Source organism: Copadichromis virginalis, linkage group LG20, assembly GCF_057382275.1.
Source record: "Copadichromis virginalis isolate Kocher_CV1m ecotype Utaka linkage group LG20, C_Virginalis_male_GT1.1, whole genome shotgun sequence".
Taxonomy (NCBI): Eukaryota; Metazoa; Chordata; class Actinopteri; order Cichliformes; family Cichlidae; genus Copadichromis; species Copadichromis virginalis.
This window is the reverse complement of record NC_140637.1, coordinates 27,327,614-27,352,462: the sequence shown is the minus strand read 5'-3', so window position 1 is coordinate 27,352,462 and position 24,849 is coordinate 27,327,614. Positions and strand designations below refer to the sequence as shown.

Below are 24,849 nucleotides of genomic sequence, written 5' to 3'. Positions count from 1 at the left end.
TAGTGGCATTAAAGGTCTCGAAAAGCGCTATATAAATGCAAACCATTACTATACTGGCCAGCCACTTAAAGAATTAGAGATAAAAGGCAGGAGAATAAAACCAGCTGTACTCACTCCATCTCAAGCACTGATGTTAAGATTTTTACTGGGAGTAAAGAGGGCGGGCAAGATTAGAAGGCCAGCTCAGGTTGAGCGGCTTGGAGACAAAGTTAGGAGCCAAGCTGAAGATAATTTGGACATATGTAGGAGGGATAGTGGATACACTGGTCAAAGGATGTTGACGATGGAGCTGCCAGGCAGGAGGAAAAGACGAAGCCCACAGAGAAGATTCATGGATGTAGTGAAGGAGGGTATGCAGAGTGTTGGTGTGACTGAAGAGGATTCTAGAGAGGGGGGCAGATGATCTGCTGTGGCAACTCCTAAAAGGAGCAGCTGAAACCGTAGAACCTCAAATCTTCCCCCCCCCCTCCCTCATTTTATCAAATTTTTTTTACATTTAGAAGTTGAGATAGTGAGCATACAGCTCTCCCCTCACCCACACACACACCAACACGCACGCACACAGAGTTACACAATTACACAAGAATGATGAGTCGAACACTTTCCAGAAATTCTTGGTAAAATATATTTTGGTCCAAAAGCTGATTTGTAAAAATACATGTGCAATCATGGAGTAGATGAGGCATCATACAGAGAGTATCACTGCCCTGTCACTGTTCAGGAATGCTGTTTAATATCCCACTGCTGTAAGGCTGAGCGACTGAAATGTAGTGTTTATATCCAGAATGTTTCACACGGTACTCTGGTCATCACTAAATCTCAAATACCATTACATTACACACATGATACTTCATAATCCTAATGCTACTGTGACTCATATCGGTCATTTTAACACACAAAATACTACACCAGGAGTCAGAATCATGACGGATGGGCTCATTCTCAGAAGCTGTTTTCATATTTATTTTACAACAACAACAACAACATCAAAAACACATGATTTTTTTTAAAAGGCAGAAATGATCCTTAAATATTTGCACCTTCATAAATCACCTTCAAACTACCGAATATCCTAACAGGCTAAGAGATGTGTGCAGGCCAAATCGTCCCATATGCTTTCTATTTTCTTCTTTCTGGTCGTTTAACTGTGACAACGTTGCTCTACACATTTTAATGATGAGAATAATGGAGGCTTTGGTGGAAATCAGCATTTGATCTGCTCAAACTGCGTTTCATTTACCTGCTCAGCAGCAAAACACTCATTCAAAGTGCAAATCCTGCTTTTATAAAGCTTTGATCCCACACATTTGGCACTGGAAATCAAATGGCGTCCATATATCCATAAATAATAATATTCTTCAAGTGCAGAACCTAGTGTACTACTGCATTTAATACCAATCTTCATTAAGCTCACAGGGTGTAGGGAATATGTTTTGTTGCCGAGAGAACATCTGCCTACTGGCACCTCTAAACCTCATCAATGACAAAAACCATCTAAGAAAATGAAGTTGTGGTTTTATCATGTATTTAAAAATCTATTTAAAAAAAAGAGATATACATCTTTTGTAGATTTTTTTTAACTAGGTTATTATTTTACTGAGCCATTTAAGATCAGATGGGGTGTATGCAGTCTGTGAGTTGACTGACATGAAAGCATCACTGCAAGTCAAAACTAAACTCTTCTGACTGATTTCTGTCTTTTCATGTGATGAAGTATTTCTCCTGATAGCAGCGCCTCCTTCCACAGAGCACAAGGGTTCGCTGAATTCTCTCGTGAGAATGATGCAAATCTTATGCTACGGCCTTCACAGTCACCAGATTTGAGCCCAGTTCAATAAACCGAGATTTGGGACAATTTTGAATAGCATTTTTGCTTGAAATAAACCTCATTGACATTTTTTGGGGGGGGTATCTGTAAAGCAGACTTGATGTGGTGCCTCAAGTCTGCCTCAATCTGAGTCGTTACACTCAGATACTGATGGATCGTTCACACAGAAACCTCTCATCTCCAAATGTATCGTCAATCAGCAGTTATCGTCCAACCCAGAGATGTTAACCACAAGGTTACCTCTGTGGTGCTTTAGAGGTGCATATAAGCAGATTTTTGTTACTTTTGGAAAGAGCTATGAAACCCATTCCCCTCTACTTCCTTTATTCTATTTAAGCCAACATCTCCTATTTATTTAACACATGAAATTAGTGTTCTCATCTAATCCTCTGCAAAAGCAAAAGTTTAATCAATCTAAGTTAAGTTCACAGCTGGAAAACCAAAGTAAAGCAGAGGAAAGAGACATAATATCTGAACTTACACAGATGCAGTTTAACACTTTCAACACTGATCAACAGCAGGTACCCTATTGCTCCAGAGTTAATTCATTAAGTGTTAACATCTACAGAAATACATCTTAAAAATAAATATATGCATCAGAAGTAGTATATTATATTGCTACAACTTAAGTCTTGCCTCAGATCATCAACTCTAAAGAATGACCTGTGTGTGTGCATACTACTTTTAGTCTATAGTAGAAGACTTTTAGCTCTCAATTGGATCGACCTGTGGCAGTGTTACGCAAATATGTTTGAGATGAAATCACGAAACCTTTTGGCGTATTGCTCGGGGTGGACTGTGGAGATTTCAGCACCAGCCTGGAACACAGAGAGAGAGGGGGGAACAAATAAATACATAACATTGTCAGTAAGTAAGTAAAGTAACATTTTATTTATATAGCACCTTTCAAGATAAAAATCACAAAATGCTTCACCGAAGCAGAAAATGGACCCTGAACTTAACAGGGAGACACTGCAGTTGGATCAGCAGGGGAGTGGCATGCGAGTATTTGGGATACTTTGTCAAAAGCCTAGCAGCAGCATTCTGAACACCCTGCAGTCGTTTCAGGGAGGCATTATAAGCAAGTAAACAAGGAATTACAATAATCTAAGCGACCAGCTTCATCTGTAAATTTCTCGACCTCCGTACGGGTACAGCAGAGTGTTTCGAGCGGCTGACAGCAGCCCTCCACCTCTCTTGTGCTACTCACCCCGTGTTTGACAGTTTTTGCTGCATGAGCGGCTTTCTTCTTGGTGTCATACTGCGTGAGCACGTCAATCAGGCCCATGAAGTAGACCTCCCTCTGAGGGGCTCCTGAGATTAAAAGGCAGAGAACAATCTGGGTTATTTTACCAGGCTTGTGGTGACAGCAGTAGTCACAGGTCTCATTTAAAAAGCATCAAACCAAAAGCTCCCTGTTCAGATATTAAAATTAGAACCACTACAGCTATATTATTACATTACAGTCATTTGTAAAAGGCTTTTCTTCTTTTTTTACACTGAATAAAAGAAAATCAACCAAATCTGAAACACCAGGCTCAACTTCCAAAAAGATTTCTTCAGGATCTAAAGTTGTCAGGGTGATATCTCCAGGCTGTTACACAGAACATGTTTCTCCTTTTCACAGCAATAAACAACAATTACAAGGATTAGAATATGACTTTCTTCAAAAATTATTCTCAAACAACAGACAACCTGCCTGGTTGGAGAAAACGGGTAAAAAGGAGACATTTCATATGCCACCTTCTGACATCTTGATATGACCTTTGGTAGTTTTCTCCAGACAGGAATAAGACAGGTAAAAAAAGTCACCGTCCTCTGTGTCATAGCCTTTAAACTGGTGCAGTAGTATTTGAACTATGACACATCCCATAATACTCACGCTCAAAGTTCGCCACACAACAAATCGCAGAATACAAAAACAAGTTAAGGTGCAAGTTTTAAACAGATGTTTATTTTAATCCCTAAATATTACACGACCGTCTCCTGCTCTGGCTCAAAAATGCTGGGAGAAATAAACCAGCTTGAGTGCTAAACCCACCCCCATGTACTTTGGAGCCTGGAGCTCATAAACTATTTATAGCACGACAACATAATTTTGCATGGCAGAGACAATCGGCTGATTGTGAGGCACTGATTGATTCATCACACAATGACTCAAAACATGTAGAAACAAACGGTTGGTGTTGGTTTAAAAAATAAAATGAAGACAGAAAACAGTCACTGGTACTGGTTTGATCAATGCAGTCAGCTAACTTTCAGGTTTAAGCATCCCCTCCCCACCAGTATTCACCTGGGCAGCTCCTAACTGCATACACGTCCACGTAGGGGTCGAACTCCCCGGGCCCCAGAGGCTTGACGGAGGACATGTAACCAGCGATTCCCTCCGGAGAGTTGCCATAAGAGCCCACCGTAGGACCCGGTGCAAGGCCGTTTTCTGCCTCCGGATCTTCCTCTTTGACCTCTTCCTCACACTCCTCCTCCTCCCGTTCAGCTCGGCCGATGTCGTGGATGCCGAGCAGCAGGCTGTAGTCCATGATCTTCAGCCTCACTAGAAACTGAGCGAGGAGAGGACAGTGTTTTCTAAAAGGCTTTTATAACCAAGCTTAAAAAGAATACCTACTTCGATTTTCAAACTCTTAAAACACGATAGATCTGCAATTTCCTCATAAAACTGAAACTTCTCCTCCTTCACTAGTAATTTAAGTAAATACATTTAATATTTCCTAAGCAGCAACAGAGGAGCAACCTCAGCAGGCTGATACTGCCACTGTGTGGCAGAGGAGAGAAACAACAACAACAACAACAAAACCGCTCACCCACCTCGACATCTCTGTTTAGCTTCTCCATGAACTTTTCCTTCTCCTCCTCAGTCACATAAACCTTCTGCATGTTGTTCCTGAAGTCCATGTCTTTGAAGGTAGGGAGCTCTTTGACCTTCGGGGTAAATTAATAAATTATACATCTCAGGAGGACTCTTGGCTTTGAGATAAGACAGAAAACAACATAATGATATGAAAAGAGGACAAAGGAAGAGGTTTCTTTTACCCTTTCTTTGTCGCTTGCTTCCCGATCCACCAGAGAGCCCTACAAAGAGAAACTGCTTTTAATATTACCACTGACACATCAAACAGAAAGAGTGAGAGACCATCTTAAAGAGCAAAACACTAAATTAAACGGATAATCATTTTGTTTTTCTAATAAAATCATGAATAAATTTGGACCATTTCCAAAATCTCAACTTGTGGAAACTAGCACGACTTCCTCATTAATTTGTGAATCACTGATGAGAAGCAGTGATTAAAAAAAAAAAAAAAAGGTCAGACTGCCATGCAGTTCCTCTTCACCTTGAGGTCGTACTTCCTGTGCACCACCAGTCTGTGGCTGAACATGTTCCTCATGACCATCAGGTAGGTCTCCTCGCTGTCCACGGTGACGCGGTACATACCCAGGAACTGTGGCAGCAGCGTGTTCCCGTGACACTTCACTATGTGCTGCAAAGAGGAAATGACTGTGAATTTGCATGACAGGTGGAAAAGGAGGATTAATGTCAACGGCAGAAACAACTTCACAAACACAACGAACAAAAACTGAAGTTAAAGCTTCAAACATTCAAACTCTCTTTTGAAGCAAGAGCGATTAATAACTCTAGTTTCATGTCTGTGCTGGAGAAATTGAGATCAATGTCTCAATTTCAATTCAACTGAAAATTTAAATTGAGGGTCTTTGCAATGCTTCATATCGTCTCTCGTGGAGAAATGAGATTCATCATAAACTTTAAAGCCCTGACACATCATTATGTGTTGTACACTTGGGTCATGCTTGGTCTGCTCCTGTTTCTTACTGATCCATCCTTTGTTGTACCTACGCTGATTTGCATGCAAACATTATTTGCTTCTCTGGTAAACTTCCAACTATTTTCCGGAATATCGTCTTGGTTTGGCTGCCAAAATGTCTCAGGATAAAGTAAACTTACTCTCTGACCTCCCCCCCCCCCGCTGGTAAGTAGCAACTGAATTTTTAAAACATGAGATGGAAACACATAAAAAAACAAGCAAAAATATACTTGGGCAGTCATTAATAAGCCTGGCTGGCTCGCAAGCATGCATGGGAAACGCTGAAACTCGAAGTACTTCTTGTTTTCATCTGGTACTCCATCACCAACAAACTAAAGTTAGACAGACCTTTGCACTAAGACCGGTTGAACAACTTATTTCAGCAGCTGTGCATAACGGCAGCTTTCCTAAGAACAATATACCAAATGTGGTTTACAAAGTGTTTACTTAGGCATCGAGTTTCATTCACACATCAGTAGGTAGAGGACACGCCCACTGTAGTAAGATGACAGTGCCCATCATTTTTACTGAATTAACAATTGCTTTGACTTGAGAATGGGCCAAAAATCTAGCATCGATAACTCAAAAGATTATCAACAAACCCAAATGTTAACTTCACAAGTGATGGAGGCCAATTACTGAGTGTATCAGGGTCAGACTTTTAGCTGTGCTCAGCACTCGCTATAGCAGTCAGTTAAAATAGATGCTTCCCTGAGACTGGCCTCATTCAGTGTCCCATCAGACCAATAGATGCTCACAGTGTTAAAAAGACATCTCTCTTTGTGTCCTAACACCATTTTCTGACCACGAGGCTGTCAGAGGATCTGCAGCTTGCATACATGTGGATGCTTTTCTGTTCAGCTCAGCTATCTGCATGACTTTTATACATAACTCGATAAATGTTGTGTCAAATTCAAGTTCAAATTGAAGCCTTGACTACATGAAGCCTTCATATTTTACACTCACTTGATTCACTGTGGCACACAAGCATTTCAAAATTATGGCTAAGTCAGTAAACCGCTCCCATCTGTGTTAAGAAAAACTTGTAATGTGTACAAATGAAAACAGTTTGGAGGCACACCAAGAAAACATGCACCATAAGCAGTGGGATATAAAACATCTCAATGTGGTGGTGCCTCACCCAACCAGCCCCACCCTGGAGTGTATCTAGAGAACATTCTTAGATAACTGCATGAACAGGCGGGTGTACATGCGTTCCTAATAAAGTGCTCATTGAGTCTACAGTGTGGGAGGTTAAAGTTTTGAAGGTGTTGTTAAAATTACTACACACACAGAAGCTGTGCTGTTAAGATTTACATGCAAAGTGATCACAGGCATCACCTTTGCTTTCTCCATCACCAACCGAAGCCAGTGACACATGTTCAGCCAACTGTTCATTATCACAACATTATCTAGCAACAAAGCTGGTGAAATGACGTGATGATCAGATGCGCACGCTTAAACTATCCCAAACCAAAATGCAAATACCTACCCAACAAACAAATATCATGAGTTTCCAGATTACTTCAAATAAAATGTTAATCTGCATTTCCAAGACTATCTGGTCAACAGATTGACTATAAACAGGCGCCAGGAAACATTTGGAAGCAAGAAAGTTGCCCATTCTCTGGATGCACATCACTGTTGTGCTGATGCTCTTTTTGACAGTTTGTTTTGCACTCTTTTGTTACTACTGGCTGACGAAGACACAGGACTACACTACTATGTGTGCGAGCAAATATAATGTAATTTTATTGCAATGCATTTAAAAATGTTGCTATAAAAATCCTTCTATTTTTGACCGTTTAGCCAATGAAGCCCATCGCATTTGTCGTAGAGCGAGAGGCGAGGTACACTCTAGACAGCTCACCAGTCTATCACAGCATCAACAGACCAGATCCTCAAGACAAAATCCCTACACCTGCCAAAAAACCTCACCCAAAATACTGTCAAAATTAATTTGAGTAATGCTAAAGTAAAGTCAAAGCTCTCATGCCCGGTCCAAGCGAACAAATGTTCTGCAGGCTAAAAATGTAGCACAGAAGTTAAATATCCTCCAGAAAACTCACAATAAACAAACTGATCTACAAAACAAACTAAAATGCAGAACGCACAAACAATGAGTTCATTCAGTGCTGAATGAAGTAAACGTCCTGAAACAGAGCTGCCATTTTCCTCATCTCCCTCGCACTTTTATGTAGGCTGCACAACCACAGGCTACACATTCCACCGAGAGCCCAAAGCAGCCAAAGGTTTGCTCAGTGGACTGTTTAGCCTGAAGTGAGATCTAGTTTTGAATCATCTACATGACTCAGCTCCACCAGGCCGAACGGCAAATGGCAAATAAAACCTGACGTAAACAAACAAAACAGGAAAGAAAGCATGTCACCGCTCTGATCTCCCCTTCAAATGTACTCTGATATTTACATGAACACAGATGTGGCGATATGAACATTTGAATATCTTTAATAAACCAACAATATAGCGTGTTTGTTCAGCCCTGTGCGCAAAGGTGTCCTGTGACTGTAACAGAAAAACAAACAAACAAAAAAAAACAACCTTGGCTAACCTTGATGATGAGAAATGCTTTGGTCTGCAGAAGGATATCGTCTTCCAGTTGGGCTTTCCGCCCACAGGAAGGTTAACGGCCTGGCTGAGTGTCTGAGAAACACCTTAAATCAAATCCAGGATCTCCATCAAGGATGATTCAAGACAATAAGAAATTATTTTCTAACTCACAGCACCAGCCTGCTGCCAAATCTATAAATAGTTGTTTTCATAATCTGCACGAAATGCTTACTTCCAGACCTCCAGGACAAATGCTTTTGTTTTTTTCAGCTGCAAAGGTCCAAATGAAGGAGACAGAAAATACGTGAAGTAGGACACGCGCAGCAGCAGACACACAGCTCAGGAAAGCAGACAGGAGGTGAGATGGACAGACAGACTCCGGGCTGACTGAATGAGCAGCAGGCAGAAAGGACTCAAGATGCTCATGGGGAGGTTTATTTATAGTTGCACTGCAGGATGAAAAAGAAACAACTGGGACAGTCTCCAACTTGCATGTCACCCTTTTATTAATGTCACTCTTCCTGCAGCTTCTCAGCAGATTACTGTTGAAGGAAACGTGATCTTTCAGTAAAGATGTGAGGTTAAAAGTCTCTTGATGTGCCCCTCACCCTATGACACTAGAAAAAGGTTGAAGTCTGACCCTAAACTGGATAATTGAAAGAAAATGGATGGATGGGAAAAAAGATAATATGAAGCAAGTCAGCCTTCGAATTGGTCTAACTTTGTTTTGACATGAATTTGCATAAACTTAACTAAAATTAGTGTTCGCTCAGCTGTCTTCTTATTATTAAAATCCAATACCTGTTCTATCAACGTTCAGAAAGGGCTTCTTCCTGTTTCTTCCTTTCACAATAAAAGGCCCTGACATCTACATTGTCTGTTTGACTCACAAACTAAGTGCTCAGCCAGACTGAAAACAGGAAGTTAGTGTAGAGCTATACAAGCATATTAATAAATACGGGAAGCCAGACAGAAAAGAGGAACTTGTACCATATAAGGAGTTGTTGAAACTGTGTGACATGTAAAGTACCAAAATAACACCTATATGAGACACATTTTATGATTCTAATGTTAGAGATCCTGCAACTGGCGTTGGGCTGTGCAGGGCTCTCTCTTCCGGAAGATGATTGAATAAAGAATTATAAATGTTTTGACCACTATGAGTCGGGTTTTCTCTGTTCTATCATGGGGATCAAAGAATCGGGTTTTAATAACATATATATATATATATAATTTTTTGTTTGTTTGTTTTTGCTAAGAATGTGTGTCACCAGTTAAATATTAACTGACATTTACAATATCAAATAAACTCTGTTCCTCAGAAAAGAATGTTTATGAATTCAATTTTGTGATCCACAAACAGGATGGGTTTGAAAAAGATTTAAAAAACAAAAAAAACAAAAACAAATCTTAAGCATTAGTTGCATAAAATAACTATATTCTCCACCTGAATGAAAAAAAGCACAAACACTGTCAGCTTAAAAACTCTCAGCTTTCACACAGAGATATCATTCGGCTCTCTCACTATCATGTCATAATCTTGTTTAACTCACCATTTTAATGTTCTTATTTTTTAATGAGAACAAGGCTTATTTAACAGCGCTGTGTTTTCAAAACTAGCTTGATCACAAAAACCAGCCGTCATAGGAGAGTCTGGACTTCTCTGAAGTAAAGGAGATGCAAAATTAACAGGCAAATGGCTGCGTGGGGATAGTACTGGCTGCTGCACGATGAGGAAGACGCAAACAAGAACAACTGAATTCATATCCTCATTTTTTTCAGAGTCAAATCAAAGGTTTATATACTTTTAAATACTTACTAGAGTATTTAAAAGTAGAATGGGAGCGAGAGCATTCAGTTTTCGGGCCCCTCTTCTGTGGAACCAGCTTCCAGGTTGGATTCGGGAGACAGACACTATCTCTACTTTTAAGATTAGGCTTCAAACTTTCCTTTTTGCTAAAGCATATAGTTAGGGCTGGACCAGGTGACCCTGAATCCCCCCTTAGTTAGGCTGCCAGGGGATTCCCATAATGCATTGAGTTTTTCCTTTTCAGTCACCTTTCTCACTCACTATGTGTTAATAGACCTCTCTGCATTGAATCATATCTGCTATTAACCTCTGGCTCTCTTCCACAGCATGTTTTTTGTATCCCTTTTATCCCCTCCCTGAGCCTGGTTCTGTCGGAGGTTTCTTCCTGTTAAAAGGGAGTTTTTCCTTCCCACTGTCGCCAAAGTGCTTGCTCATAGGGGGTCATATGATTGTTGGGTTTTTCTCTGTATCTATTATTGTACGATCTACTGTACAATATTAAACGCCTTGAGGCGACTGTTGTGATTTGACGCTATATAAATAAAATTGAATTGAATTGAATTGAATTCAGGTATTTACACTTTCTAACAACCACGCTTGTTTCCGAGAGGCACATGTCGGCCGTAGCTCAGTCTAATGAGAATATGATTTAGAGGCTAATCGGCCGTCTCCTGTCATGGCAGATCAAACCATACAACTAGAGTCACTTATTGATCAGTGACTCTCCCTAGTAATGCTACTTTTCTGCAACAAATTACTCTAACCATGCAACATCATATTAGTCACTGACTTGAGTGTGTGGATAGTGTTATCTCTGATACACCACAGGTATACATTGACTAATCTGCTCATCAGCATTTATAGGGCTGTACGTCACTGACCTTCAGAGTGTATTTTTATTGAAACCATTTAACCAAAACCATAAAACTTGCAACAGACATTGCCATTGTTGTCTTGTTGATATTAGCTGTAGTCAATAGGAATGTAGGACTTCAGGCAAAACCACTTTGATTTCCACTGAACTCTTCACCAACTCTTCAAAGATCGCATCTCATCTCAAATACCTGAAATAGCTGCGCAGAGTTGTCACAGACCTGTGTTGTGTTAACTTTACCTGGCTGGACCTCATTTTCATTTTTGTTTTGAAGGAACTCTACACAGGCTTTCTGACAGACACCTGCAGCCATCTTTGGCTCTGCATGTGTTGGTACAGGAGGATCTAATCTCACAGAACCACACAGGCTTTTGTCTGTTTGTACGCGTGTGTGTCTTAAGAAAGACAAAAATAGTCCCTTAAACCACTTGGGTTTTGGTTTTTGGAATTTCGTTTATTGTTAAACTTAGAAACTAACTGCTAGTAAATCTGTTTCTCATTGTTACCTAGATGGTATGTTAACACCTGTAACTAATCACTCGATCATAGTTGAAGGAATTTACACCCATTTAACTGCCAGTGTTGTGCAAGTATTTATCTAAATATGATCTGAAGAGGCATTTGGACCGGAAATGGCTAAGTGCGTCAGACTTGACTAGAACTCGCGCAATGTAACGTGTAGTTACATTTCAGACAGGCTTTAGCTACTTCAGTTAATGACACTGGGGCGATCGTGGCTCAGGAGTTGGGAGTTCGCCTTGTAATCAGAAGGTCATTGTGTCCTTGGGCGAGACACTGTGAATGTGTGTGTGAATGGGTGGATGACTGAATGTGTAAAGCGCTTTGGGGTCCTTGGGGACTAGTAAAGCGCTATACAAATACCATTTACTGGTTCCACACAACAAGGCAGAGACCCTTTAAAAGTAACCATCAAACAACAAACAAACAAGCCACATGCCACAAACAAATGTGGCGTGTAAACTTATTAACAATAAATAAACTTTTTATCCTGCATATACAATTTTTGTCACCCAAGGCTTAGTTTACCAGACATGCCATAAGCCTAGCCCTAGAATAAAAGCAACTGCAATGTTCAAACCTTTCTTTTAGTGTTAGTCTTAGGTTTAATCCAAGTCTGGGAAACTAGCTGGGAGGATTTAAATACAGTTTTGTTAATAACAGGAAAAGCCAAAGCCTTCTGTAAGGTGAGCCAACACAGACTCTTAAGCCTCAACTATATGCAGACCAGTGCTTCCATGAAATTTAATCTCAAGCCAGGAAAACAAGGTAAATAATCTTTAAAAAAAAAAGTTTTAAATGTCATAAAATACTATAAATAATTACACTTGGAAGAGAAAGAACTAAGAAAATAAAGCCATGGGATTTAAAAATGACGTGTGCTGATCAGAGTTGTAATTAAAGGTTTGGGCAGGCCAGAAAAGCTTTCTACACGTCTAAATGGCCTGCAGACATCACTAGTTTGGCTGACCTGAGACACACACACACACACACACACACACACACACACACACACACACACACACACACACACAATGCTATAACCATACCTGGTGATACTCTGACAGGATGTTGTGCATGTCTGCCACATCCTCGCTGGAGATCTGCTTAACCACCAGCGTCCGGTCATAAGAGTTAAGGAGCAGGCCTTCTCCCTGATCATCAACGCTGAAAGGTGGGCTGCGAGTCAGTGACACCTGGAAACGTCACACGGGTTAGCACAGGCACTCATCTTTAGTAAAGTACTAAAGACAAGAAGTAATTTCAGTCATTTTTTATGAAAACAAGCTACGATCATCCCTTATGGTGCATTCGCCCCAAACATGCAGTACCACCAATGAAAGCTCCGCCTCTCAAATGGCTTCAGTACAGCCATCCTCCATTTCTGATTGTCGGTGGTGCCAGGAGATTTACAACTAATACTTGCTGTCTTTGTGTAGCCCAAAGCAAATTCAGGTCAATTCTCTTCGCTGCGCAGACTGTTTGTACTCGAGCCAGGCAAAAACTTCATATTTGTTTTGAATGCGCCATTCAACAGTATCATCAGTGATCACCAGCCAACGACTCAACTTTACACACCTGATAGTCCAGATCCTCAATACCAAACCGTTCCCTTAGATTTCGAAAGACCTGAGGGCAGTATTCTTTGAACTTGAAATGTCCTGGGAGGTTTTCCCTGTGAGAGGAAGCAGTTAGGAAACTTAACTCATTCCAAGACAAACATGACTTATTTCTCACTAAATTTCAGCTCCAAAACATTTGTCCAGCTCTACAGCCCAACACAAACATCCAGTCTTATCACTGATTTATACCCCGATGGGTTTTTTTGTAGTTTCTCAAACGCTTCAAGGGGTCAGCAAGTTACATTTTCACTTGACTAGTTATAAATTTCAATCTGTTCCATGTGAAAATGTGCTCATTTCTGAGTCTTACTTGTTGAAGAGGTGGTTGTTGACTTTGATCTTAGTGTTGGCTTTGAAGTCATCGGGCAGCAGCATGACGGGAACAGGCACCTGGTTGAGATCATTAATCTGCAGAAAAAAAAGAGGCAATCATTAAACAGAATTCAGTGTCTGAAATAAACCCACAACTGACAAATATCATTTTGTTTTTACAAGCAATGAAAGACAACTGATCTTAATGTTACAATGGGCTTCACAGAAAGATTAAAAATGCATTAACCATTCAAAAGAAAATGATTAAAAATACTTGAAAATGACAAGAAACAAGCCAAATGAAGAGAAAACAAGTCAGGCAATAAGAAGAGATTTTTAGAAGAGATTTAGAAAACAAACATTTGTAACTCTCAAGCTGTAAGACAGCACTGTGGGGACTTGTCAGTTTTCTGATGTTGCACAACTAAAGCGGCTCATTAATCATTTTAAGAGAATCCAAAATGAGGCCATCAAATGTCTTTCATGTAAGAAGAGAAAAAGCACCAGATTGCTGATATCTTGGATTAAAGCAGCATCAAATGTTTAGTTTAGAATTACTTCATTACTTTTCAAAAATTTCTTTCAATCTGACACTTTTTTAAAAATATTATTTGTAGTTAAGAATGAGCTACTTTTATAAATGAAGTATAGAGTGGAGCAATCCTCTTGTTACTCAAAACCACAGGCAAACTTTGGGGCACAAAGTCTGCATGGATCTCAGCTAATTTGCTCTGTGACCTCAGCAAACACCTTCTTCATGACTTTATGGGCTCATTCACTAGTTTCAGGTCCTACTGAATAAAACATGGAGTGCGGTTTATAAATTAACGCATCCACCAATAGCTCCAAGAAGAAAATGCTCAGCAGCCCATCACGTTCATTGAACAGTAGGACAAGAATAAAAAGAAGAATAAGACATTTGAGCTGTAACGTGTTTCCAATATTTTAGTTGAAATTTAAAGGCTGTTATTGTTAAGATGTGGTCATTATTTGACAGCTGTGTCAGAGTTTCTGCATGATTCAGCACGTTTAACCTTCAAGTGGAGTTTTTTAGAACGTAACAATGCTTTCTACCAGGAATCTGTTCATTTACACAGTTCTATTTTTTTTTTGTTTCTTTACAGGAACTGACCGATCAGTGTGGCAATACTGAAGGAAACCTGTGAGGTCATGTGCACCCCACCCACAAAGATGCACCTTTTGTATTTGTAAGCATTTTGAGATATGCACAAAAGATTTACAGACTGAGCCACATGCAGACTTTAAGTGAGGATCTTCACCCTATACAAGTCATCATACAGCGATGCTGGGATAGCGTGGAAGGAGAGACAGTGATCTCAGAGAGAGATTACTTTATTTTAGTAGTCAGCTGCTCAAACTTCCAGTTTTCATCTCATCAGTTCCCTATCCTTTATTTCTAGCGCCCCACCCAAACACAACAGACTAAAACCACCCTGATTTCCCCTGCTTGACACATTTAAAGGGGGAATTCAAACAGATCTTGAAATATGAACATTTTAATTTTAGGCTGTCAAAACACAGATGGTTTCTGTGGTCTTATAGCCCCGTATGTGCCAAGTTTGAATGTTCTTGCATTAATGTATACTTGTCTTTTATGTTTGTTTATGCCATTCATTCATCTGTTATGTAGAAATTGTGACAGGTGTTGTGACCCCTTCAAATAATATATACATCTGAAAGTTCATGAATATTAAACTACACCGGGAATTCTTTAGCCAGGATTTTATGTGAATGATTTTCACTCGTGAGAAACTTCAGCAGGACAGAATCACATTTACCTGCTTTGTAAATAAACTGTACGACTATAAAGACCTTTCAGCCCCGTGTGCCGCAAAACAAGTTCCCACCGTTTGTGCAGCTCTGTAAACATCCGTGTTCTTCTCCAGGTGAACGTGTACTGTCACTCAACCAGACGGATTTCGATCTAACACCCTCACCTGTTCGGGGATGTTACCTGTACTCTGGCTAGCTTTCATGCTAACACTGAGTTAGCACCAACATTAGCATTTAGTGATACGTTAGCTAACACCGACTCACCGAGTGATTAACGCCCCACATGAAGACGCTCAGCACGGGGTCGCTAGCCCGGAACACCTTCACCTTCTGCTGCACGAAGTGCTTCTTCTTCGTCTTCGTTTTGGGCGCCAGGATCACCATAGGACTGGAGGTAGCCCCCGTGTTACCGAGGGCAGCCATAGCCGCAGACCGTCTCCCCCTTGTGCCCTGCTCCGACTGGCGCTGGTGCGGGCGGTGACGCCTCTTCCTGACGGCTGCCGTCACCCGGAGCTCTCAAGCTAAAGCGGCTAACCTTCCTCGCGCTGTTCTGTCCAGGCTCGCAACAACTAAAGGTCACCAGACCCGCTCAGCTGGTGTCAGACTGACGCTGTTTCCCCAGAGCACCGCTTAACGTTTAAACCGAGGAGATGAATCATTACTAACTTCACCCAAGCGTGACTTCACAGGTCCATGTAATCACTGACAGACAGTCCACCACCGCCCCCTCGAGCCCACCTGTGTTATTATAGACCACGTGGTCAGTGTACGATTAATTTCTCCGTCAGTTGGATACGGTTTCTTAAAAACTGGATCATATCAAATGTTAATTCATCTCTGTCATAGATCTGAAAATGAGAGTAAATATTATCTTAATACTGATATATAGTAATGTGCAAAAGTCTTGAAACAGCCTTCATTTCTTTATATTTTGCTTCTAGGCAGCCAAACTTTAGAATAAAGTTTTTTCAAGTGGTTTTGAGCAACAGTTCTCCAGTTTTTCAGTCATTTTCAGAAATCTGAAAAAAAATAAGACATCCCCACTTTTTCTCTCCTAGTGGCTCTAATCCTCTTCTGTGCTAAAGAGCAATTATCCAAAAACTTGGCATATTTCAGCTAGGTGTGCAGTGTTTCCTTAAAAAAAATTAAGGAAAATTGAGAAAAATGTATAGGTGGAGAACAAAAGAATAAGTTGAAGATGTAATAATAATAATTATGACAAATAACAAAAAATATTGTGTGTGTGTGTGTGTGTGTGTGTGTGTGTGTGTGTGTGTGTGTGTGTGTGTGTGTGTGTGTGTGTGTGAATATGAATATGGCACAATAAAGATTAGTATTATAATATAATACAGCTGTTTTAATGCAATAAAGTAGTGTTGCTATTTTTAATGTCTTTAGCTATTTAATAAAAAATAGAGTAAAATAAAAATGACTTTGTAATTACAGTTAACAGACATAAAAAATAAAACAAGCACAGTAAATATATGATGGCTTTTAATTGGTTGATAAGGGTGTAAATGTGCAAATTGTAGTAGACAGAGTTGTGGGTGATTGCCATAAAAACACACAGAATAACATACAGATTTTTTTCTGTCATGATTTTTCTTCTTCTCCAGGTTCTGCTGCATAAAGCAGATTCCTCAAAACCAGCTGAAATTCTATTTATTCCACCATTGTGGTGCCAGTGCTGATGCAGAATCAGTTCTTGTGTTGATATCTTCGGAGAACTGGCCCACATTTTGACAGGTTTGAGAACGAATCATTATGTATTGTGGCTGAAAGAAGTTAGTGTAATTTATCACTTGTTTTATAAATGTTGTTTGGACATTTCAAGGGGGTTTATCCAAGCGTAATACAATTTTCAGCTCTTAATTTCTGTGGAAATTTAGAAATGGGCAGACTCCATGGATTGTTTCTGATTATCATTAGAGAATTTCTTTCAGTAGCCTGTCCCATTTGAACCTACTGATGTCATTGGTTCAAATGGTTTTGTGATACCTTACTAACACTGGCATTTTTCAGCATAAATATGTGCTCTTTTCGCCAAACTATGTGGATCCCAATCTGACTGAGCATCTGTAGAATGCTCTGATAAAACAGATCTGATACACTGATTCTCCAGCCGCACAGCCAACAGAACCTAACGGTTTTACCTCCAGCATCCCATCCTCAGAGGTCCTGTGTCCAAGCCCTGAGGGACTGGAGATGTTTTGAGAGCATAAGATGGAACCAATAAGTATTAGGCAGGCATTTGTTACTGTTGTGACGGATCTGTGTATAATGGGGGCCATAGGGGCCCAACAAGAAATTGTATTTATATCATTTGACTTTGGGACTGCTATGTAAAGATATGTAACTCACTTAAATAAATGCAAAACGTTGCCTTTATACCACTATACAGTAATCTTTATAGTTTCCTTTTTTCATATTTAGATGTGTAACCTCTAGGGGGCAGCAAAACCTCAAAATTCTGTGAGGTTACTTTGTGTGGAGGTCACTAAGAGATCTCACAGAAACAGCTGCCTTGCTTTAGCTTGTCTTTAAAGGGACACTGCAGCCGATTGATATTGTACTTCTACAAAGCCTCTGGACCTGTTGGACCAAATCTGTGCAGAACAGTCTCTTGAAATGTCCTGATGGGATCCCAGACTGCTGGATCCCATTTTGCACTAAACAGCAGAGATGAAAGATCCATATCTTTCAAACTCTGAGCTAGAATATGCAACACAAATGTGTTTTTAAAAAAGCTAAAAACCTGACATAATCCTGTTTGCATTACGAAAATTCACAAATGAAGTGCTTTGCAAGGTGCTTAAGACCAAGCAAGGTATCTGTTATAAAAACACATGAAAATAATTAACAGTTTCCAACAACTTCAACAAAAATTTATCATTTTATCTCATTTAAAACCAGAGAATTGAGTTGACTTTTGATTCAAATATAGAAATAGGACACACATGTGATTTCTGCAAAGGATCATGTTTGCGTCTTCATTTTCTCCAAGACCTTCAATTCATATTATGCATTTATAAAGAGATATGAGATATTCTATGCTGTTACCTTGGAAACAGGCATGTATCTGGTCCCTGAGCGGAGAAGCAGAAGAAAATTATCCTTTATGTGCCTACTAATGGCTTAAAGGCAGCATGACTCTAATGTGCTCTAATGTGTAATTTCTGTTTCGCTGCTGGCAGCTGGTTAGTGTGACTGCAGAGGGGATTCTCAGAAAATGGATATAAGCACAAAGCCTTAAATCCAAGAACTACACAGTACCATGCTTGCATGCAGGTAATGATTCAAAGAAGTCTTACTTGTTCATGATTAGAAAAATGCGAAAGTTCATAATGTTTGCGTAGCAGTGCCCAAAAAAATGAGACTTTAGTGTTTTTCCCTTTATGAGATCAGATTTGATTTGTCACACTTTATTGTTCCCTTTCAGGCCTAAGTGTTTATAGCCATTAAGTACACACTTGATTTAAGCTTCTCGTGTTTTGTTTTGTTCAGAAAAACCTGTTGTGGAAATTGTTTTTTAATTTTCAAGTGGAGCCTTCATCCCTGAGATCAGGACAGAATATGCAGAGTGTTTAACAACAAATAAGCTGCTGGGGCCCATTCAAGGGCCCTTTCTGCAAAGATTCACTGGGAAGTGTAACTCAACATTATATATGAAAGTATTAATTTTATGCCATTACTGTGTATTCAAATTATATCGATAGAAGCACATATAGTTTTATACAGCATAGTCTTTAATGCTTTGAAGATTTACTATGTTTTACTCATAGGCTGTATATAAAAGATGGGAGTCATTTCCAGGTCTGACAGTGAAGCCATATGTCAGCTTCGAAAGATACTTTAGGCCGTGTCGGGTGTTAGAGGAGGATGCAGAAATGTGGAGGTAGACTGAGTTCAATTTCAAGCAAGCCATTTAATGACTGTTGCAAATGAGAGACAGCTGAACTAAATCACAGAAGCAAAACAAAATAAAGCAGGAAGTGTGATAACTAAACTAGGAAAGCAGACACATGAGTGAGCTTTATACTTGGCTCGACTCAAGACGATTGACTACTGAAAATTCCAAAATGGACCAAGAACAGGACTAACTACAGTAATGCGGGCAAATAGGTAAACAATATAAACACTGAGAAAACCAAGAATTACATAGAGTAGTTAAATAAACAAAACTTGAATGTCTAAAAAACTCAAACAAACACCGGGTAAACTGACCCAGGGTCATGATAAGTGCAGTTTAACTGCCTTGAAACTGTATTCTTTTCAATATCCATCAGAGGGTGACTCGTGTGATGGCTAAAAGACTTCTGGTTGTTTAGAAGTCTAATGAGTTTTCAGCTCCTTCGTTTTGAAGCCTCAGTAAAAACTTTCCTGATGACCTCATGGGCTCTTTTGCTAGTTTCAGGTCAAACTGAATGAAACATGATGTTCTTTTGGTAAATTGTTCTCATTATTAGAGTCACGGTGGACGGAAAGTCTGGGTTTTGGCAATGAGGGTGCACTGTCAGCTCAAGGTTTCACAGCAGGTTGTCACTAATGAAGAGCCGGCATCATATCAGCTACGTCCATCGTTTATATACAGTGTGAAACAGGAAGTCGCCAAATGACCTATTTAACACTGACTGAAGAGTTAGAATTTACCCAGTGACTTTTCACAAGCAGTTCAGGACAGTGCAGTTTATTTCATTCCCCAATAAACAACAATGGTGAACTGTTGTTTTGATTCTTAACCTGCACATTAGATGCACATCATTTAAACCACACTAACAAGTGACTGTGCGCTTTGTGGTAAGCACTGCAGTGAAATTTGCAAAGCAGTAAGGTCGAAGTTTCAAATACAACTCAGTTCCCTGTGTTCGTACTAAAGAGCCGTTAAAAAGAATCAAATTGTATTTAATATCCACATTTTAGAATCACGTTCATGATTTTAAGTCTCGAGCAGTTATAGGCAATGACAAGATTAAAACACAGGTTTGGTAGATAAGTCCAGGGCATGCAGTTTTGAGATAAATACATATTATATGGACTGGGTTTTTTTTATAAATTAGTAAATCCAAATACTTTTTGACAGTTTAAGTAGTGACGCTGTGCTCTCTCTCTGTTCAGCCATTCGTCTTTTTTTCTTTTTCTTTTTGTTTTACTTCAGAGTGGTGCATTATTTTGAGTCTACAAAGCAGGGTGTCATCTTTTATGCATTCAGTTTTGGATTCAGATTTTCATGCTTCATCATTCTCATAACACTGAGCCTGTTTTCTGATTAGTATTTGTTGATTTTTGGATGCATTTCAGGGTGATTAGTTTTGAACTCCTATTTTTCATTTAAATCTAGTTCCCATTCTGACTTTGTTATTTCTCATATTTACTCCCTTGAGTGTTTTCCTGTCTGTCTTTTTTCCTGTTCGTCTTTCTGTGTTTATTCTCTAATCAAAGGAGCTTGCAAAGAAAAGCGTCTGGACTTCTTTAAGTTGCTTGAAGACGTTTCACCTCTCATCCGAGAAGCTTCTTCAGTTCTAAGGTGAAATGGCACTTACAACATTGCAAAACACCTTGCTACCATCCTTGCACCTCTCGTGGGGAACACCCCACACCACATCAAGAACTCCACCGACTTCACTGACAAGGTCCAGAAACTTACCCTGGATACAGATGAAACCATGGTGTCCTTTGATGTAGTCTCCCTCTTCACTTGCATACCCACCACGGAGGCAGTGGACGACTACAAGAAGACAGCTCCTTGGAAGACAGAACCAACTTCACACCCGATCAGATCTGCACACTGTTAGACTTCTGCCTTACCACAACATACTTCAAATACAATAAAGGCTTCTACAGACAAAAACATGGCTGTGCCATGGGCTCCCCCGTGTCACCTATTGTAGCCAACCTTTACATGGAGGAAACTCAGGAGCGTTTTCTCCAAGCACGACATCCCGGTGCATTTCAGACCCAGCAACATGCTCAGACAGAAACTGGTTCACCCGAAAGACAAAACTCCAAAACACAGACTTAACAATGTGGTGTACGCTGTACAGTGCAGCGAGGAATGCCCAGACCTCTACATTGGAGAAACCAAACAGCCACTTCACAAGCGTATGACACAACACAGAAGAGCCACCTCCACAGGACAAGACTCAGCAGTCCATCTGCATCTAAAGGACAAAGGTCACTCTTTCGAGGATGCCAATGTTCACATTTTGGACAGAGAGGACAGATGGTTTGAAAGAGGAGTGAAAGAAGCCATCTATGTCCACTGTGAGCGACCATCTTTGAACAGAGGCGGTGGTTTACGACACCAACTGTCTGCCATCTATAATCCAGTTTTGAGATCCCTTCCCAGACGCCTTAACGCCCACTCACATCCTGGGCCATCTGACATCAGGAATTCGCATGATAAGGTGGGGCCAGGTTTCACAATGAACACACCCGAAACTCTGGCTGATTGGGACCCACACCCGCGTTCACACCTTGGCTCAGGCGATTAGAGGATCATCAGGGGGTCCTTTGTCCCTCTTTGGGGGGATACTCCCACTAGGTTTAAATCTGGGACTCCCCTATTTGACCTTAGAACTGAAGAAGCTTCTCGGATGAGAGGTGAAACGTCTTCAAGCAACCTAAAGAAGTCCAGACGCTTTTCCTTGGAAGCTCCTTTGACTACGATGACCTGGATGACTGAGAACCTTCACAGATTTATTCTCTAATGTTTCCTGGTCTCTGATTTGATGTTTAGTGTGGATCTTGTCTTTGTGAATAGTATTTTCCTTTCACTTCATGTTTTAGGTGTCTTTCATATCCACCACTATTTTTACTTCCACGTTTCCTGATTCTTTTTACCTGTCAATTAAATTTTATTTATGCAGCGCCAAATCACAACAACAGTTGCCTCAAGGTGCTTTATATTGTAAGGTAGACCCTACAATAATAGATACATAGAAAAACCCATCGATCAGATGCCCCCCTATAAGCAAGCAGTTTGGTGAAATGGGGAAGGGAAAACTCCCTTTTAACAGGAAGAAACCTCTGGCAGAACCAGGCCCAGGGAGGGGCGGGGCCACCTGCTGCGATCGGTTGGGGTGAGAGAAGGAAGACAGGACAAAAGACATGCTGTGAAAGAGAGCCAGAGATTAATAACAAGTAATGATTTAATGTAGAGAGGTCTATTAACAGATAGTGAGTAACGTGACCAAAGAAGAAACACTCAATGCATTATGGGAATTCCCCAGTACCCTACACCTATTGCAGCATAACTAAGGGAGGATTCAGGGTCCCCTGATCCAGCCCTAACTATATGCTTTAGTAAAGAGGAAAGTTTTAAGCCTAATGTTAAAAGTAGAGATAGTGTCTGTCTCCCGAATCCAATCTGGAATCTGGTTCCACAGAAGAGGGGCCTGAAAACTGAAGGCTCTGCCTCCCATTCTACTTTTAAATACTCTAGGAACAACAAGTAGGCCTGCAGAGCGAGAGCGAAGTGCTCTAATGGGGTGATATGGTACTACAGGGTCATTAAGATAAGATGTCCCATTCCTTTTCCATTTTCAGTTAGTTTTAGTCCTCAGTGTGTATACTCACTGAGTACTTTATTACATACACCTTTCTAACACTTTTTTCTTCAGAACTGCCTTAGTTCTTCATGGCATAGATTCAACAGATTCAACTGCTGGAAACATTCCTCTGAGATTTTACTCCATATTGACATGGTAGCATCACAGTGTTGATGCATTTGTTTGCTTCTTGTGAACTGTTGGGGCCATTAGAGTACAGTGAACTCAAAAAATTGGTACCTATGGTTATGGAAAACTTGGGCCCTCTCGCTACATTTGCCAAACCTTCTATCAGGACCCTTGGTGTAAATTTTGACTCATCTCTGACTTTGGACACTCATGCTAACTTACTGGTTCACTCCTGTTTTTATCATTTAAAAAATATTGCTAAGCTGAGTCCCATTGTATCACGCTCAGAACTAGAAATGGTCATCCATGCATTTGTCTCATCTCGTTTGGATTATTGTAATTCTTTGTTCACGTGTTGTGTGAAGGCTCTGTGGATCGTCCGCAAGTTGTTCAGAACGCTGCCGCAAAGCTTCTGACCAAGTCTTCTAAATACTCTCACGTTACACCTCTTACTTTATGTTCAAGAAATCATTTTAAGATGATTAGAGTTTTGTGAAATGCTGGAAGCATGCATGTTGTATATGCCAAAGTCTGTTCTTAGCTGACAAGAGTGGGACCTGGTGTGGTCTCTGCTACTATAGTCCATCTACATTAAGGTTTGACATTGTACTTTCAGAGATATTCTTCTGCATATCTTTGTTGCAACGAGGGGTTATTTGAATTACTGCAGCCTTCCAACCAACTTGAAGCAGTCTATTTACTCCCTTCTGACTTCAGTCATCAACAACGTATTTTTACCCAGAGATCTGCTGCTCACTAGAAATTTTCTCTTCTTCAGACCACCTTCTGTAAACCCCAGAGATGGCTGTGTAGGAAAATCCCAGTTGTTCAGCAGCTTCTGAAACACTAACACCAACAACCATCCCATGTTCAAAGACACTTAAATCATCTTTCTGCTCAATTTTGATGTTCAATTTGGATAATAAACCTAAGATGTTTGTGCAATGTGATTGGCTGATTTGATATTTCCATTGATAAGTAGTTGAACAAGTGTACCTAATTAAGTCTTGATATACACAGCACTGGCTCTAGCTATTATCAGTAAACAAATGTTGGTCCAAACACACATTTGGCTTTAGCGCTAATTAGTCTTAGTTTTGCATTTAAATGCTACAAACACTGGCATTATGCAGTCATACATCTATGTATAATTTATAGTACACATAGTGTATTATTATTTCTTATAGCTTGAGACTTAACTTCAGTCTACTGTAAAGTGTTTTAATCAGTGTAGCTACGTCCTTTTTAATTACATAATTGCTTGTTCTTGTTGTGAAAATTTGAGCCTAAAGAAATGATCTTTACAGCTGTTTTCTTCTCTTGGTCACTCCCTGGGTGATTAAAATTGCTCTCAAATGACATATTTCACAAAAGAAACAGACACAACACCAGTTGTTATATTAATATATGTTTTATTCTTCTCTATTTTTTATTATCATTATGTTTTATTTTCATATTTGCAAATCTTACAGGTCCTTTGTGCATGGACCTTTCATCACGGCACACACATTGGCACAACAAGATTGGTCAGAAATAGATAAATTCTAATCACACTTTAATAGCACACAATTTCATGACTTTTGCAAGGACTCGGGAAAGACATACTATAACAATAACAAATTTGATCTTTTTTTTCTGTACTGAAATCATAATTTTAAAAGTAGGATGTGCCAAAAGAAAACATAATAGTAACATGGACATTCTTAAATTCTCAAATGAACAAAGCATAAATAAACAAAAAGGAAAATTAAAAACATGAGATCTAACCATAAGATGTACAGCAGTTGAATAGAGCTCTGATGAATGTGATGAGTTTTGCCATAAAAGTGCCTCTAAAGCACAACACTTCCCCTAACATGAAATAAAATAATCTCTGTCTTTAAATAAGAAACTGCTGACAATATAAAAATACATGGCATTGTACTGTAGTTCATTAAATAAACCAACAATTCATATATAAAATATTATATTGACGTGTATAAAAATATGCCTTACAACTTTTTGAAAAGG

At 39.8% G+C, this 24,849-nt stretch overlaps 1 protein-coding gene across 1 annotated transcript; it reads right to left on the bottom strand.

The window, feature by feature from the left end:
* Nucleotides 1–607: 607 nt before the first annotated feature.
* pip4k2ca (phosphatidylinositol-5-phosphate 4-kinase, type II, gamma a) lies at nucleotides 608–15,900 on the bottom strand. The gene is made up of 10 exons (XM_085443759.1): nucleotides 15,428–15,900; nucleotides 13,368–13,465; nucleotides 13,014–13,110; nucleotides 12,485–12,631; nucleotides 5,176–5,322; nucleotides 4,877–4,915; nucleotides 4,652–4,765; nucleotides 4,122–4,386; nucleotides 3,039–3,142; nucleotides 608–2,646 (listed from the first exon to the last, which is right to left on the bottom strand). Exons 1-10 carry the CDS (start codon nucleotides 15,584–15,586, stop codon nucleotides 2,566–2,568), a joined length of 1,251 nt encoding a protein of 416 aa, XP_085299885.1. The 5' UTR covers nucleotides 15,587–15,900; the 3' UTR covers nucleotides 608–2,565.
* Nucleotides 15,901–24,849: the final 8,949 nt, after the last annotated feature.